Source organism: Cyclopterus lumpus, chromosome 5 (assembly GCF_009769545.1).
Source record: "Cyclopterus lumpus isolate fCycLum1 chromosome 5, fCycLum1.pri, whole genome shotgun sequence".
NCBI classification, from domain to species: Eukaryota; Metazoa; Chordata; class Actinopteri; order Perciformes; family Cyclopteridae; genus Cyclopterus; species Cyclopterus lumpus.
This window is the reverse complement of record NC_046970.1, coordinates 8544627-8561879: the sequence shown is the minus strand read 5'-3', so window position 1 is coordinate 8561879 and position 17253 is coordinate 8544627. Positions and strand designations below refer to the sequence as shown.

The window sequence follows — 17253 nt, the reverse complement described above, 5'->3', positions numbered from 1 at the left end:
TGCATGTACTACTTGATCACAGTGGCACCCTTGTTAACCAAAAGACTTGTATGTGAAGAAGAACATATTTTGTTCTGTACTTGGCGTGGTTCAATATTGTAACGTAACGTTTTCAGCACTTACTTACATGTGTACTTGGTACCTTGTTTATTCAACCTTATCACCAGTCAGCGCTCTCCCTTTCCCAACAGGAACTCCAGAACAAAGGCCCATCAGTAATCACTAACACAGAGATCGCAGAGAGAGAAGCATCAAGAACACAACGCTACCTCGGAGTCTATTTTCAGCCACTTCCTCCAGGCGTTAAAATGTGGAAATGCGAGGTATAAAAAAGTCTGTCGCCTCACAGCCAAACCTGATTACAGCTGCCATTCCCAGAATATTGAACTCTGTGATCACATTGTCACTCGTAATCTTGGCGTAACTACTCAAAGAAAACGGGACGTTGAAGAGCAACTTCATTTGTTTCTTTTGAATGACTTCCTGTCGAGATCGCCTGCTTCGCCCACATTGTTCCTGAGAGTTCCTCTGTGTAAGGAAATGTTGCCTGTTGCTGTGGGGCCAGTTACTGATGGTCTTAGAGTGCCGTTGACCCCTAGTGACCCACACTTACCTCTGAAATGCCTCTGATAGGCCGGCCGACGGCTTAGCAAGTGAGCTGATGTTGTGTTGTAATCATGCAGTGGACAGTAGCAGCAGGGTTGGAACCAGGGAGTTCATTTTCGACCCCTGACACAACAGTTTACAAAACTCTAGGCCTCTAGAGCTTTTGATGATGTTGTATGATATTCTTCAGGAGATGGAGTTTGGCCAGATGTCACGGAATCCTATTGAAAGTGGTTAAAATATATTGTTATAACTAACAATACACTAACATTTGAACATCTACAACTCGACAGCTGGGCAAACCCCGCCTGCTCGAGGATGCACTCACTCAGCGATGTAGAACCATAATAAACACAGCTTTGAAAAGACAGTGGCTTGGCTGGTTGTTAATAGAACAGAACCGGTGTTTTGGCATTAGAGCGCAGGCTGTTCTCTTTATCTGTTCCTACTTACACCTACAAAAAGCGATTCTCTGCACTTCTTATGACCAACGTAAACATGCAGGGCCAACACGATGGGAGTTAGGTGAAGTGATATAAAGAGCTCCACTTAGGGGGGAGATCAGGGGGGATGGGTTGACAAACACAGGACTTTAACCCAAGAGACCACCGTTTGTGTCTCGTGTAGAATGTTAAAAAAGAAGACTTATTTGATCTTACTTTTGTCACATAACTTATTTTACGTAACAAATGCAGTTATTCTAACCTAAATCCCAATCTTTTCCAAAACTGAACCAAGTTCTGCACTGCAGGGGCTTGCGCAGGTGCACACATCCCTCTTGATGCTGGGAATTGCACAGGAGAACGCACAAGAAATGAGAAATAACTAAGATATCCTAAGCGTTGTATGAGAGTGGAAGTTGACTGAGAGGAAGACTGCAAGCCAATCTTTTTGTTTTGAGTTGCTTTGACTACTCAAGCTGTTCGTGGTTTTAAGGTCTGGGAAAGACCCTAAAGATAAACTTCTGATCTCTCAGAGAAAGTTAGTCAAAGCCCATGTTGGCAAATGGCAATTCCAGCAGCTTGGCTGGTTTACTTTGAAGGACAGAGCAGTACAAGTACAACTACAAGGTAGCAGATTGCTTGCAGAGGGAAATACCAACATGGGCACCTGTTCCTTGAGGTTATCTGGTAAACCTTGAAACAATACCAACACCATTTTCTAAAAAAGATCAAATTAGTTGTACGTCAAGTTTTAAATGTGTGTTTTTAAGTTTGATTTGATGATGATTACGATGATATCGGTATTCGTTGTACTCGTCTGCATCTTTGCTATCTTTTTAAGTTTTTTTTCTTCATGCAATGAATCCCCGTGCCAATACATTTGGTTTTCAAACTGTTAAGTGACATTCCCTTTTTTCGGAATGAGGTTTCCACACCGCAAATAGAAGCATCAACCAATCACGTTGTGCAGATTGGAGTTGAGTTGCGCCAATGTTGATGGAACAACAACACAGAGGCTTTGTAGTCAGAACCAAGGTGGCACATTTTATTACTCATTTAAACCTTGACAAAGGTAAGGAAGATCATATCCACTCCTTCTGTTCTTACCTTTCACAATAAATGCCTGAGTCATATATTATAAGGGTATTTCACATTGTTTGTCGTTTATTCATCACATCCCTGGTGTGTAAGGCCTTTACTGTTCTTCCTCTCATAATGTGTAGCAAAAACCTCCCAAAGCTGTGTCATTGTAGTGGGGGACACAGATCCAAAAGACGTGTCGCTTTACTTGCCCTTGTTATTTTCCCCCTTTTGAAGAAATGCTCTCTTTGCCTTCATGCAGAGAGTTAGATGAGAAGTTTGATCCCATACTCATGTGCACAGCGAATGTGAAACTGGAGATGTCAGCGGCCTAGCTTCGTTTAGACTGGAAACAGCGAGCCTGGCTCTGGTCATGGGTAACCCAATCCACCTACTAACACCTGTGAAGCAGCTACTGGAATAACATGTTGTATCTCATTTTTCAAGTTCCCAAACGTTGAACTGTATATTGATCAGTGGCGTGCCGTGCATTTTCTACCCGGGCCTTCTGTGCCGTCTTACTACAGCTGAACAACCTAATAACTCATTATGACTCCACAGCTATACGTTATTATTTGTAAACACCTCATATTCACATAACACTGCAACATTTGACAAGTGAAATAAAATGTTACATGAAGCTAAACACACACACACACTACAAATACACTAAATACATAAATACGCGCATGACGGGATGCTGCGTCATTAACGGACAATGCATTAATCCACATCAACATAATTAACACAATGACAAGAACTAATTCACAAGAACCATCCATCCATCCATCCATTTTCAATACCGCTTATCCTCATTAGGGTCGCGGGGGCGCTGGAGCCTATCCCAGCTGACATAGGGCGAAGGCAGGGGACACCCTGGACAGGCCGCCAGTCCATCGAGGGTCACAAGAACCAGTCACATTTATTCATAACAAAACATGACAAGACAAACCAACACAACTGCGGCACTAAAACACTGCACACTCAAGAGCACGAGCCATTCAAATAGTATTCACAGAAGGAACGATATTAACTATAAAATTAAAACAACAACATAGACAAATGAACACAACGCTACTGCAGATGTAAAAACAGAAAAAGTAGTTCATTCACCAAATGATGTTCGCTTAAAGACAAAGTCCATCCTCCTCTCTTTGTTAACAAACAGTTCAATGATCTGGTTGTACAGCTGGCTTCAGTTACAGTAACAGGTCCTTCTCGATGGCCATGGACGCCATGATGACAGTCCAGTTTTGATACATTTTAGGGCTGAAAAAGTCCGGCCGACAGTGGCAGTCGATATTGGGATCGCCCCCGCCAAACATGCCAGTCCGTAAAGTTAACGCATGCTCTCCGATGCTGTCAGCCAGGAATATCGTTCGTAGCTGCTGGACTGAAATTAAGGGAAACTCAAAGTGCAAAAATGTGACTCACTTGCAGGTTTTAGGCAAGTAAGGGGCATTATGTCATTGTGACACCATTCTGGTTTTGCAATTATCACTAGAAAAGGTCCAGATTTATAAAAAGCATATTGTATTTGGCAATTCTAGCTTCAATGCATGATAATAAGGAAGGACTTGGCTAACGTTAGCCCTCCTAAAGGTTGGCTAGTTATTGGTAACAAAGATGCTCTATAACAAACAAAGATATGCAAGTTCAGTGATTTATGGCCCTTCCTTCTTAGATATCCATTGGATTTAGGACTCATTACTGCAACACTCGATGGAGAAAGTGTGGTGCAAGGTTTTCTTTCGTTTTCAGTATAAGAATCAAATCAGAACTTTATATTTTTCACACGTGCTGTCTAACCAAGTTTCTAATTATGGTGGAAGTATACTTATATGTCTTTGATTAGAACCTGTGCAAATGAATACAACCATAAACAGCTCTGCTTAAATCAGTTGGAGCATTGAAAGAATCTTATACAAAAAAAACAACAACAACTGTGGTTTTGCATGAAAGCATGAATCCCTGTGTCCACCCGACCCACTTAACGCACGTCCCTCGTGATTGTTGTTTGTCATGAAGGCGCGCCTTCCTTCACCGGGGCGTCCCACATGTTGTTCCACGGAGCAGAACCTTCTGAGTGACGGACCACACGGCCCGCCTCCATCCCACCACAACCGACCAATGGGGCTGCAGAGCGGAGACGAGCCTTCAACAGCAGCCTCTTATTTCTCACTACAGTAGACTAACCCCGGAACGCACACAGGCAGTCATGTGACGGTCATATAGTACAACTCAGTCAGCGCTCAGTCCAGTCTGAACGCCGCTGCTGCCGCTGCCGCTGCCGCTGCATGGCGAGTCTCAAGGGCAAAACCTGCTCTGGCCGCGTCGAATGCAACGGATAAAAACATTACTCCCCGCGCCTTTTGCTTTGGGATTATATTGCTTTTGAACAAGGTATGACTGTTTATTTGTATGGAACGGTGGGTGCAGCGTGCGCGTGTGTCCGCTCGGTGCCATATGCTGCAGCGGGCTGGACGAAAACATGTTTACGCTGAGACGCGGAGACGCGCGCCTACTCATGCGTTATGCACGGCGGGAGGAGACGGGCCAGAAAACACAGCGCACGGTCAGATGTTGATGGACTTGTGATTGCGGGGGTTCGGATTCCGCTCTGCCGCGCAGTTTAACATTCATTTTTAATAAAAAAAAAAAAATTAGTTTTGGTCCCCTGCTCGCCGTTGCGCGTGTGGTTTTCTATAAGTTCTCCGACCCATACTGCAAAAATCTGCCGGTGTTAATGGTTAAGAATGTAATCACTATTTTTGGATACGCTTTACAAAAAAAATTATATGTTGTTGAGGCTCTGGCTATGCACGAATGTAGAACGCAGTCGTTTCCTCTCGAGGAACATGAATCCAAATGTGCCCCGCAGGAGGCGACAATAACGCGCCGAGGCTGCACGTTGTAATGATGAATCCAATGACACTCTATAACAACACTTCTCCGGGTCTTCGGAGGTAGCGCTGTGACTGGTTTTCCGCCCTTTAATTGTCCCGTAAACAAGCAGAGCAGGTGATTTACGCGCACTGCTCCCGACTGCCCCGTGCGGTGTTTTCTGATAATAATGATGACCGTTTTTTTTTTCTCTCCCCCTCTGGCTGAGTTTACTCTCGGTCACTCAGACCATGCAGGGGCCCCTGGATAGGGTGGAAGGATAGAGGCGGGAGGGGGCTGAGAATGACCGACGCTGTAGGGAAAATACCCGCTGCCTTCTTATGAATTGCAAATAGGACTTTATTAGAAATAAATAATGTACTCTTACTGTTGTTAAAGCCACGTGGAAAGCCCCTGCAACCTGATACTTAAATAGGCCAATATAAAAATATGATGGGGTTATTGAACAATAACACTGTTATGATATCATAGGTGATTAATAAACACATGTAGTAGGCCAACAGCAGATGAAACAATGTGACTATCATTTCGGTTATGTCATAAAGGTATTTTTCCACTTTGCTGTGTCACTGATATTGTGGCTGCTCTTAAATCAATAGTTACATTTTAGGATTTGCATGCACAGACTGCAACTAGCCTGTTTTATGGACTGACATATGCATTAAAGGACACATTTTTCAGTACATATTTCCTCACCTCATGCTCTAAGTTTAAAGTCAGGCACTGTGTCCTTTTTTAATTTGAGCACTATATGCACCCGTGGGATTAAGTCTTGAATCCCTTCTCTCTGTCTGTTTGTTTCTATTTAGACACACTGTATCCCGGCCGGAGTCCTTGGATTGTAAGAGTGTTTCTGCGACACCTACTTTTTCCCCCCTGAGAGAGAAACACCAGGTGTGTTGATATCTCCCCCGAGTGGGAAGTGTGGCCTCTGTGACCTGGGTGTGTATGGCCTAACCTTCCCAGCAGCAGAAGGAATTACAAATCATCCTAACCACAGATTCCAACAAGAGACGGCCGCTTGGAACGGTCCAGGAATGGTGGACAACTTCCCAGTTAGCGAGGGGACTTTTCGTCCTTACAGTGGCTCCTCGCAGGCCTACCGGCTGTCTGACATGGTGACGCACATGAGCTCCTACCAGGTGATACCTTCACCGTTTTCGGAGGACGACCGGAGCGAGTCGTCCAGCCCTCGTTCCTGTTCCAGCCCCGACTCCCAGGTGCTCAGCTCCAGCTATGGCAGCAACTCAAGTGCTGAGAGCCAGGACAGCATCCTGGATCACCTGCTGTCCCAGACCTCTTTAGGGGGTGCCAACAGTGTGCTAGCAGAGTCTGTTGCACCTCTACCATTATCCACTTTCTTTTGGGACTCACGGAGAGACGAGCCCCCCAAACGCCAGCCTGTGAAGGAGGAACATTTTGACTTCCTATCCTGGGCTAATGTGGAGACAGAGGAACAACTTGGAGGGTCTTTCCAGCCCACAATGGAAGAGATCGAAGAATTCCTGGAGGAGAATATGGAGGTGGTAACGATGAAGCAGGAAATCCGAGAGGGTTGTCCAGGATTGGGAGTGGGACTGGAGGAGGGTATAGAGGTTGGCTTGGAGTGGTGCAGGGAAGCCTCCCCTGAGCCTAAGCCAGAGGCCAAGTATTCAGACCAAACTGTCCCCACCGCCAGCATTACTGGCCCGGCCACTGCTGCCTCCAGTGAGACCAAAACTAAAGTAGTTAACCCCACATATGAATCCAGCACAGGGGACAGGAAGGCATCAACCAACAAATCTTCATCAGCAGACAGTGGCACAAACGGTAGCGGGATGCCGGTTGTCCTTCAGATTCAGCCACTTCAGATCAAGCAGGAGCCCACAGTAGCGCCGATTACCCCAGTGGTCCAGCCCCCACCGCCTGCCCCAGCCTCAGACATCAAAATTGCACAGCTACTGGTCAACATCCAAGGTCAGACCTTTGCCCTGGTGCCCCACATCCTGCCCTGCACCAGCCTTAACGTCTCATCCAAGTTTGTACGCATTGCTCCCGTCCCCATTGCGGCCAAGCCGCTCGGGCTCGGAGATGGCTCAGCCGGCCAGGGCTCAGGGATTCTTGTTGGAGGTCAGAAGTTCCAGAAGAACCCGGTGGCGGATCTTATCAAAATGCACAAATGCACTTTCCCTGGCTGCACCAAGATGTACACCAAGAGCAGCCATCTAAAGGCCCACCTGAGGAGGCACACTGGGGAAAAGCCTTTCGCCTGCAACTGGCAGGGCTGTGGATGGAGGTGGGTAAGAGTGTTGACTGACTGAATGAATGTATTTCTTGTTATGTTTGAACATACAAGCCACTGGGTGACAACGTTCAGCTCAAAGATGGGATGGTCAATGCCCCTTCAAAAAAAGCCATATTTAAACCTTGCTGCTTTCTATGTTTATGTTATCTTACAAGATTCAACTCGAATTATGACTGGTTATATAAAACCTGTTTAAAAGGTTGTTTATTCGCAGGACCGGGCAATAACAGCATGCGCCTGCAAGATTTAAAAGGGCTTAACCCCCATTTGTTCGCGTGGCCTTTTTGGAAGCAGCAGTAATTATATGCCAGTGGGGCATGTCTATGTGCTGTCCATGGTGTCATGTTGCTCCATGGAATCAAGTGTGTTGCAGATTTTAACTGACACTTGAACTCGCCTGTCTCTGTGTGGGTCATCTAGTAGCAGTGATGAGGGGACTTACAGGATCTTGATAGCCAAATCCCCCCACCCACACACCCTACCAAAGCTCCAAGCAACTAAAAATGAGAGAACAACATGAATGTCATTATTCGGAATAGGGTTCATTACCAAGCCACATGCTGCAACATTGATACAGGACGCTCACAGTTATTCAAGGATCTGTAATAGAAAAGCAGAGCAATGTTCGTTTTTTCTCTGAGCCCTCGAGCTGAATAGATCCTAATTGCTGTCATGTAGCCTCCCAAGTGTTAATTGGAATGATGAGATGCGGCGGCAATAGCAACGGTTGCAAAATCACACTTCTTGTCAGGCAGTGAGAGATCTGTGCAAAAATAGCCTGGATGTCTTTTTTTTGACGATGCAAACTAAATCTGGGACGGAGCATGTGGGCTGCAGTCACATGGGCACAACATGGCCACCTCCTGTTGAGGCTCGACAGCTGTGCGGTTGCTGGGGCAGTGAGAGTATGTGTGTGTGTGTGTATTTGTGTATGAGAAGTATGAAGCAGCCAGATCTAATTTGGAACCTGCTGTGTGTAATGGAGAAAGGCAGAGAACAAACTTGGATATCTTCATCAGTAAGGCAATTTCTATGCTCATTAAAGTAAGGGCCTATGGGGGGGGGGGGGGGGGGTGATGGGTGATGGAGTGATGGAGTGTGATGGAGTGTGACGTGACAGAGTTGCCAGAGTTGGGATTGCTGTTTTCCTGAGGACATCAGGTCAGCCAGTGAGACTCCCCTACGCTGGTGCCGCTGTTACAAAGACGACCATTTCACTTTTGTTTTCTTCAGAGCCTTGTTGCAACTACCAGCAATGGGTGGGTAGGTGTGGTGGGTTTTCAGAGGTTGGGTCTAACAAACACAGGGCTGTCACCAAGGAGACTTAATTGTTGAGTTAAGGCTCCCATTCCATTTTTTTATTGTTCCGTTAAGTTGTTCAGTTCCACTCGTTCCGCTCCGTTGTTCTGCTCCGTTGTTCTGCTCCGTTGTTCTGCTCCGTTGTTCTGCTCCGTTGTTCTGCTCCGTTGTTATGTTTCACTGTTACATTACATTTTTACGTTAAATTGTTACGTTAAAGTGTTACGTTGCATTGTTACATTACATTGTTACGTTACATTGTACATTGGTAAATGGTGAATGGACTGTACTTGTATAGCGCCCACTCAAAGCGCTTTAACCTAGATGACATCATTCACACCCATTTATACACTGATGGGAGGAGCTGCCATGCAAGGTGCCACCTGCACATCAGGACTATCTAACATTCACACACATTTACACACCATAGTCACAGCTACGGGAGCAATTTTGGGGTTAAGTGTCTTGCCCAAGGACACATCAACATTGGCTAGCGGAGCCGGGGATCAAACTGCCGATCCTCTGATTGAAGGACGACCCTACTCATGCCCACATTGCATTGTTACGTTACATTGTTACATTGTTACATTGTTACATTCCGATGTTACGTTGCGTTGTTACATTTGGATCTTAACACAACCCATGATGTCTTTTTCAAACATTATACAAGTAGTTTTGTTGCCTAAACCTAACCAATCACTTCACAGCATTAACCACATGTCATTGCTGCATTCTTTCAAAGTAAAACGTCTGCGTAGAAGTCTTCCTTATTTAATCATCAGCAAGACAGATAGGAAATCGTGTTAGAAGTCTTAGAAATTTGTGCAGTAGTAATCCAGGCTGTGTGTTCCAACTAACAAAGGGCTCTTGTCTGTCCACAAAAGGCAGGATGTAGTTTGGATGAAAGTGTGTGTGAGAACCTGTGTGTGTGTGTGTGTGTGTGTGTCTATCCCACTGTATGTGATGGCGTAAATTAGGGGGAATGGGTAACCAAAGGAGAGGGAAAAAAGTAGTGAAAGTAGCAAGCAAATAGAAAAGGAACTGAAAGTAACTGAGATTTGTTTTTGTTTTAAGACAGGAGAAGAAGGCGCTGCTCGTAGTGGCATATAGGGGGAGGAGGGGTTGAGAGAGGCTGAAAAAGGCATGTTTCAGTTTTGCACACAATCACTTGAAGGGAGCAGCAGTGAGGAAGTGGAGCGGACAAAGACAAAGTGTTGAATAGTTACCATGACTGTGGGCTAGGAACGTCCAGGCTGCCACGCTGCATGAAAGGGAAGAGAGGGATCGGTCAAGGTTCCCTCACATGGACTGGGAGGGACAGGGAGGGAACGGCTGGATGGAAAAGATGCACTGAGCACAGTACTGTATATTCAAAATGTACAGTGTCCAGGGAGACCAATTTCACCCAAATGTCTAATTTCACTTCTTTTTTTTATCTAGTATTGTGAGAATATAGACACCACAACCATTTTCATGTCCCGGCGTGCTACCTTGTTATATGCAGAGGTATTTAGCACAACAATTGTGCAATGTAAACTACTATAATTAAGGTCTAAGTCATAGATTTAAAAAAACAGGCTAATAAATAACAACCGAAATGCAATGTAACTGGTGCTTGTGAGGTCCCTGTGGGCTGTGGCCTCTGAGACAATAAAAAATGTTGCGCAGTTGGTTATCCGCCCTTAAGCACAACAGATAGAAAAGATGTGAACTAGAGTCACATGAGTTTTTTAATAATTTAAGTTCAGTTAGTATTCATATTTTTTGTAAATCTTGATATGTTATTACTCTGTCGTTACTTTTGGACTTTTAGTTTAGTACTAAGGCCAGCTTTGGCAGGTACAGCCAGATCTCTTTTGAGAGAATAATTTAGTGATCAGCAACATATTCACTCTTCTTTCATTCAGTGATTTTACAGCTAGGGTTTGTAATTTTCTTCAAAACATTTCTTTGTTATGCTTTTTGTTACATTCTCACAACAAATCAATAAATCAAATGCTCTATAATAAAAAAGTAAAATAATAAATCAATCTGTTATCTGTGACTATCACAGGACTGTTGTTCCAATCATTTCATTCGGCCCGTTCACTCATGGTGAGTCACCGGAATCTTCCACAAGCCGCTAGCTTGACAGCTATGAGTACTAACGATAGCCTCATTGCTTACATTCATTATTAAATATTAAGGTTCATGAGTATCATTTTGGGGAGGGACTTGGGAGGGAGGCCCGAAGCTAGTTTTAAAGCACAGCGACTTGTGAAGCTAGTGTTGCTATCAAAGTAGTGGCACCCAAAGAAAAATGCTCTGATTTCTTATACCCTAAAACAACAATCAGTCTTCTTTACATTTTAAATAACGGCCTACAATGATTCAGCATATCAACGTTATCATTGAGCAATTATTTTCATTTAGACGTTATAGCCGTCCAGCACAATGGTTGCTCAGGTTCATGTATTTGCTTCCTAGAGAGCATGGTATCGTGGAGCCCAGGCAGTGTTTCTCTACTCTTTCAGGCTGACTGTTGGAGGAATGAAGCTGGGGATTCCCTGGGGAGTAATATGCTCACACACCAAGAGGAGCTTAATGGATGCAGTGCTCCCCTCTCTTTCAAGGGCAGAAGAAGAAGTCTGCACAGGATAGACTGCTTCTCCTTGCTGCTCTACAGATCCAATCCACCATTAAGTTATATTCTAATCCCTCTGCAGTGTAGCCTTCCTGGATGTTTTTTTTAATCTGTTATTTAACCGTTTCACTAAACGCAGCTCGAGCTGACATAAAATGAAATGGAATTCAATTAAAGAAAGAAAGATGCTTTAAAGTGGGACTAGAAGCAGATAGAAACATCATGAATTTGTCATGTTTTTCTGATACGTTGTCATTTCGCCTGTCCCAGTCACGTGATGAAGAGTGACATATGTGAAATAGTACAATAATATATATAACGTCAGACTACAGAATTGGCAGTTTACACAATGAGACCATCTATACAAACAACTTAAAAACAGATTTGCATGTGCACTGTTCACTGGGAGACATGAATTATATGAAACATTCGTTTGAAACCGTGAGCCTCTTTTGTGAGTGAAATGTCATCCCACATGCGGGGATGATGCCGAAACTAAATATATCGTGCCCATACATACATACATACATACATACATACAATGTGATCCCATGGGAACCAACACATTATGTGTTGGTCCCCATGGCATCACATTGGACCAATGGTCCCCTGGTTGGAAGATGTACCTCTCTAAAATAACTGACTCATCTACCCAAGTCATTGTGCCTACTCTTTAGCAGCTTGTTTCAGTTTGTATTATCACGTTTGGGGAAGGTGTTTCAGGTGTTACTGGAATAGTTGTATTGGCAGTCTGCCTGTATTCACCACTGTCAGATGTTGAATGTTGCAACTTAGTCATGTCTTAGTGCAAGACACATTACGTTCCCTCCTGGGTTGGTTGCATCAACACCGTTTTTTTTGTTTTGTTGTTTCTTTACTGCAGCTAAGTAGCAGCAGTAAAGAAACAAAGTAATGATTACAGATTCCTCATCTTGTCAGGTTTATGCCCGACAAGATGCATCCCAGAGCAACATCTGGGATGCGGAGCCTGGCAGGGAACAGACAGTTTCAGAGAACTAGATTGCTGGGAAGAAGCCCCCGTAGCTGTCTCAGCCAAGTAGCGTATGTCTCATCTGCTGGTCCAAATGAGTTACAGGCAAATGAGTTGTAGCATCAACATGTGGAGCATTCGTGCTCATGACAGATAATTGCTCTGTGGGGCTCTGGGTTGTGTACATGTTGGGAAAAACAGAGAGTTGCTAGAGCTAAATAGAAAATTAACAGCTCAAGGGCGCCGCGAAAGATCACGGTTCATGTCTTTGATTGCATCACGCGCTAGAGGCACTTGCTCAAGCTTGTCACTGTTGAATGTCCTTATAACACAAAGGGATGTTTAAAGGTAAATGTTTTTGTTGGATCCATTGGCCAGATCCATTGGCCAGATTCTGGATGTGTTATGCAACTGGTTTTCAGTGTGATCATCTTTTCCGGAGCCAAATCGCTAAAGTAGGATCTCGCCTGCTCTGAGAGCTGGTTTACCAGTCAAGTTTGAATTGAATTTGGAGAAACCAGCGAGAGCAACATAGTATCCAACCTCGAAGGCCACTCCCCCATAAGCTTCCTGTAATAGCAACAGATACCAGATTTTCTTTTCTTTTTATTTGGTCAGAGCATTGGATTTACTGGTTGCTTTCGGGATGTAACGTCAATTTCAACAAATACAACTTCTTCGAAAATACATTGCCTAAACTAGCTTTAAAGTCATTTCTTAAAGTCAAAGTCAAGTTGCATGTCTTTATTGATGATTTTGTCAAGTTAAGTCTGAGGTCATCAGATTTGTGACTTGAGTCCACATCATGTGACACCAGTCCACACCTCTGACTTTGCCCATTTGCCTTTGCGCAACATTAAAACATTGCTTTCTCTTCTTCTCTCAGGTTTTCCCGGTCAGACGAGCTGTCTCGCCACCGGCGCTCCCACTCAGGTGTCAAGCCGTACCAGTGTCCGGTTTGTGAGAAGAGGTTCGCTCGCAGCGACCACCTGTCGAAGCACATCAAAGTGCACCGTTTCCCACGCAACAGCCGGACAGTGCGCACAGCAAACTGACGCTGGGATTGCTGGGAATGCTGCGATCAATTTCATACGAACCTAGTCCCTTGGAGCACGGTGCGAGTGGGAACGCACAGATTTTGTTTTTTGCCGCAAATGCTTGCGCTCTTGTCAGTTTGATTATGTGAGTGGAAGCATGCCTCGCTTTTTGTTTCAGCAGTCCGTAATTGTCCTAATTTATTGTTCAAAAGTCAGGCGACACAGTTATCCTCCAATCTGTGATCAGCTGAAGGTTGTTGTTGCTGATGGTGCCTTGGTATGTTGGACTCCTTTATGTTTGTTCGGTCCTTATCGTCTGCCTCGGCAAAAGATAAGATACATTTATTTTCATCCAATCTAGATTATGTGATAGTTTTGGTAACAGTCCACGCGACCTGGATCAAAACAACTGCCTTTTATCTTCCTGAAAGCTGCCAACGTCTTGGACATTCCTCATCTTATGCAATGTTTAGGAAGTCAGAGGAAGTTCATTGGGATCCTCATTAGCGACTACCAGTATAGTTTTTCATTGACAGTACAGTTAACCTTTATTGCTCAACTTTGACGCACAGGGAGAGACCTGTAAAATCTCGCCATAATCTTCCTGGGTTCGGCGCTGTCGACTGAAAACCTACTATTCCATATTTATCAATTCTATTGGTCACCTGTTACATCTGTCTGTGGGTTTTAGAAATATTTGACCAATGAAAATAAGGGCTAGTGAATAAATCTCGTAACTCAATCTGATCCTTAAACTGACGGCAAAACCACATAGCTCCACGCAGCCTCATTCTTGAAAAGAGTGTTGCTCACAGCAGAGCTGAAAGAACAGGGGCAATGTGATTTTGTCTGAGTCCGGTCTGAAGGCAGCGTTCCTCACAGTTTCATAATAAACTAAACATATTTCAACAATTCTCAACAGCAGTCTGTCCGGGAGATTAAACTCGGCGCTGGGTGTGGAAGGATCGTCGGTGCTCGCTGGGTACATTTCATATGCACAACCGCTCTGGTTGGCTTGGAAAGCCCCCGGGTGAACTCCATGAGCTTTAAAGCACGACTCGCCCCGACTTTGCTGCTCAGTTATTACTATGCACCGCACCGGTTTATCAAATTTAGTTCTGATGTTTTAGGTCTAAATGTTTGCTGAAGAGAATAGCCTAGCTAGCTAGCAATGTGACCTCACCTAAGCAGTCGTTATAATCAGTGACGAACAAAACCCTCAAAAAGCTAGCTGCTCCATTTGAGTATCCTATATAAAGACACAATACCAACTTTGGCAACGCAACATGCAATTATTATAACAACAGGTGCTCTTTTTTCATTTCCTGAAAAGCAATGGGTTTGAACATATGACGTTTCCGCTGACTTTGTAAACCTGCTGTGACACGAGGAAGAGAATGGCAGAGCAACACAAAAAATCCAGACGGGAAATGCACAATGATTGTTTAATCGGCCTCTGATCAGTGTTAAATGATCTTTGTTTCGTTGTTTTATGAAGTCATGTGTGTCTACTTGCTGGTCTTCTATTCATATCACTTCTCTGGCCTTACTGTAACACGGAATCCTTACTGGAGAGCCAGACCATATGGGAAACCAGACGTTTCAGTGATACATATTTTAATGGGGTGTTGAAGTGACTGTTCATAATATGGCCCATGTCAGTCGGTGCAAAGCTACGGAGCTGAATGTCTCAGTCTGCTATTATCATTTCAACTGTTATTTTGCTGACGACTTGACACAAAATCTGCCTCAACTCTGCTTTATTTGTTACTGAGACACCCTGACAGCCTTTGACCTCAGCCGGCCATTTACGTTACTTTGAGGTGACATCAATGGACACACTATGGTGCTGAACTACCCCATGTGCTTCTGGGAAATGAAGTCACATCATCCCTCCTGCGGCCACGACACACTTTGTAATTGCTCTGGAACATTGTTTGCTACGTAAACCCCGCTGTGAATATGTAGGGGCTGTGACAACGCCGTCCACGTGTAATTCATGCATGTAAAGCGACAAGAAGCGAGGGGGAAAGGGGGGAGGGAGGGGGGTGTAACGTTGCGCATCATTCCTTTCATTCAATTTTTGAATTTTTAATGCTTGTGTGAACACAGGTGTTTTATCGCATCCTATGAATGTATGTAAATATGCAGGAGTGTATATCGTGGCATCCAGGAAACACACAGAGACGACTCTGATACCATATCTTACAACAAATCAGTGGTTGTGGAGATTTCTAGTGTAAACCCTAAATGTGTACATAACTTAACGTTTCAGTACATATGAATATATTATCTATTTTTTTCTTTGTTCTATCCAAGATGCATTTACAAATAAAACTGAAAAGAAACAACATGTCTATGTTTTCTTTAGTAAGTTGAACATTGAAATCAAGTGGGAAGATGTTTTGCAAATCGAGGTTCTGGGAATCCACATCCATCCACATTTGTTTCATCCTAAAAAAAAGTGTCATCAGCCTCTATTTGCTTAAGAGGCAAAACAATAAAGCCTTGTTTAAATGACAACACAAAATTCCAAGTAAAAGTACACTTTTCATGTCACCAGGGCCGTAGCCAGGAATTCAGACTCACAGTATCAGACGCTAAATAAAATGTTTTGCCTTTTTGCCATTGTCATTTTACATCATGTAGTCTGTACTGAGAACAATGTAAGCACATACACCGGAATATGGCCACACTCAGAGCTAGTGACGTAGTATAAAAAAGCGAGGAAGACTACTCATAGTGGGTGGAAGGAGAGGCAAATGGATCAAACAAATACAGGACTTTCAAACAGGAGACCGGTGTTCATGTCCCAAAGTGTTAATTTTAAGTGACGTTAGTGATGTGTTTTCCATACATTGTTTACATTTTACATAGTTTACACACTTATTTTGAGCCCAACCATGATGTTTTTGCCTGGTCTTAACTAAGTGGTTTTGTTGCCTAAACCTAACTGCTTCCGTTTCAAGGTAACAACCTGACAAAAAAAACTTAAACACATGGGATGTTTTTAAAATGTCGGTGCTATTTATGCCTTACCATGAGATGAGGTTGGATATTAACACAAAATAACATGAAATATAATAAGATAATATTTTATATGCATCATAAATGGAAGATACACAAATATTGGTTTTGAAATAGGCTGATCAAAGATCAAAGAAGCCCATACAGATAAAAAATAGAAATATTTCAGATATGTTGAAGTCAACATTATCATTGAGACCAGGACAATTCAAAGCATCCAGTAAATGGATCCAAAAAGTTGAATCTGTTCTATACCCTCTGTGCGTATAGCATTGTGTAATTCACTGATGCTATAGCCATTGGGTAACTGCGATTCCTATTCTGATGGAATATTAATGCTTGGTTATCTGATCTCTCAGGCGTCTTTAGTACAGCCAATGTAGATAGATATATACTTTATTCATCCCCGGGGGAAATTTGTTAAACACCCTCCCCAAGAGACAGGCTGTCAAGTAGTGTTGCAGAAAATTAAATCAATTTGCGCAACACAGTCAAGGAATACATTTAAAAAGTGTACAGTGGTGCAATGTCCATAGCGACAAAACAGATCTCCAAATTAGTATTAGCATGTCTTCATATGCCTGCCTACCCCAAGCGAAGGAGTTCAAGTATCTCGGGGGTCTTGTTCACAGAGTGAGGGTAAGGTGGAGCGGGAGATCGACAGGCGGATCGGTGCGGCTGCAGCAGTAAAACAGGCGCTGTACCGGTCCGTCTTGGTGAAGAGGGAGCTGAGCCGGAAAGCAAGCTCTCCATTTACTGGTCGGTCTACGTTCCAACCCTCACCTATGGCCATGAACTCTGGGTCGTGACCGAAAGAACGGATCTCGGATACAAGTGGCCGAAATGAGCTTCCTCCGTAGGGTGGCCGGGCTCAGCCTTAGAGATAGGGTAAGGAGCTCGGACATCAGGGGGGAGCTTGGAGTCGAGTCGTTGCTCCTTCGTGTTGAAAGGAGTCAGCT

The 17253-nt window shown here is 43.9% G+C and overlaps 1 protein-coding gene across 2 annotated transcripts; it reads left to right on the top strand.

Moving 5' to 3' along the window:
- The first annotated feature begins 215 nt into the window (after positions 1-215).
- LOC117731521 (Krueppel-like factor 15) lies at positions 216-15607 on the top strand. 2 transcript variants are annotated; one of them, XM_034533934.1, is made up of 3 exons: positions 216-323; positions 5843-7308; positions 13117-15597. In XM_034533934.1, the coding sequence occupies exons 2-3, from the start codon at positions 6071-6073 to the stop codon at positions 13283-13285; spliced, it is 1407 nt and encodes a 468-aa protein (XP_034389825.1). In that variant the 5' UTR covers positions 216-323; positions 5843-6070; the 3' UTR covers positions 13286-15597. The 2 variants fall into 2 exon arrangements, with proteins under 2 accessions (XP_034389825.1, XP_034389824.1); XM_034533933.1 differs by lacking the exon at positions 216-323 and adding an exon at positions 4310-4532 and having other exon boundaries at positions 13117-15607.
- Positions 15608-17253: the final 1646 nt, after the last annotated feature.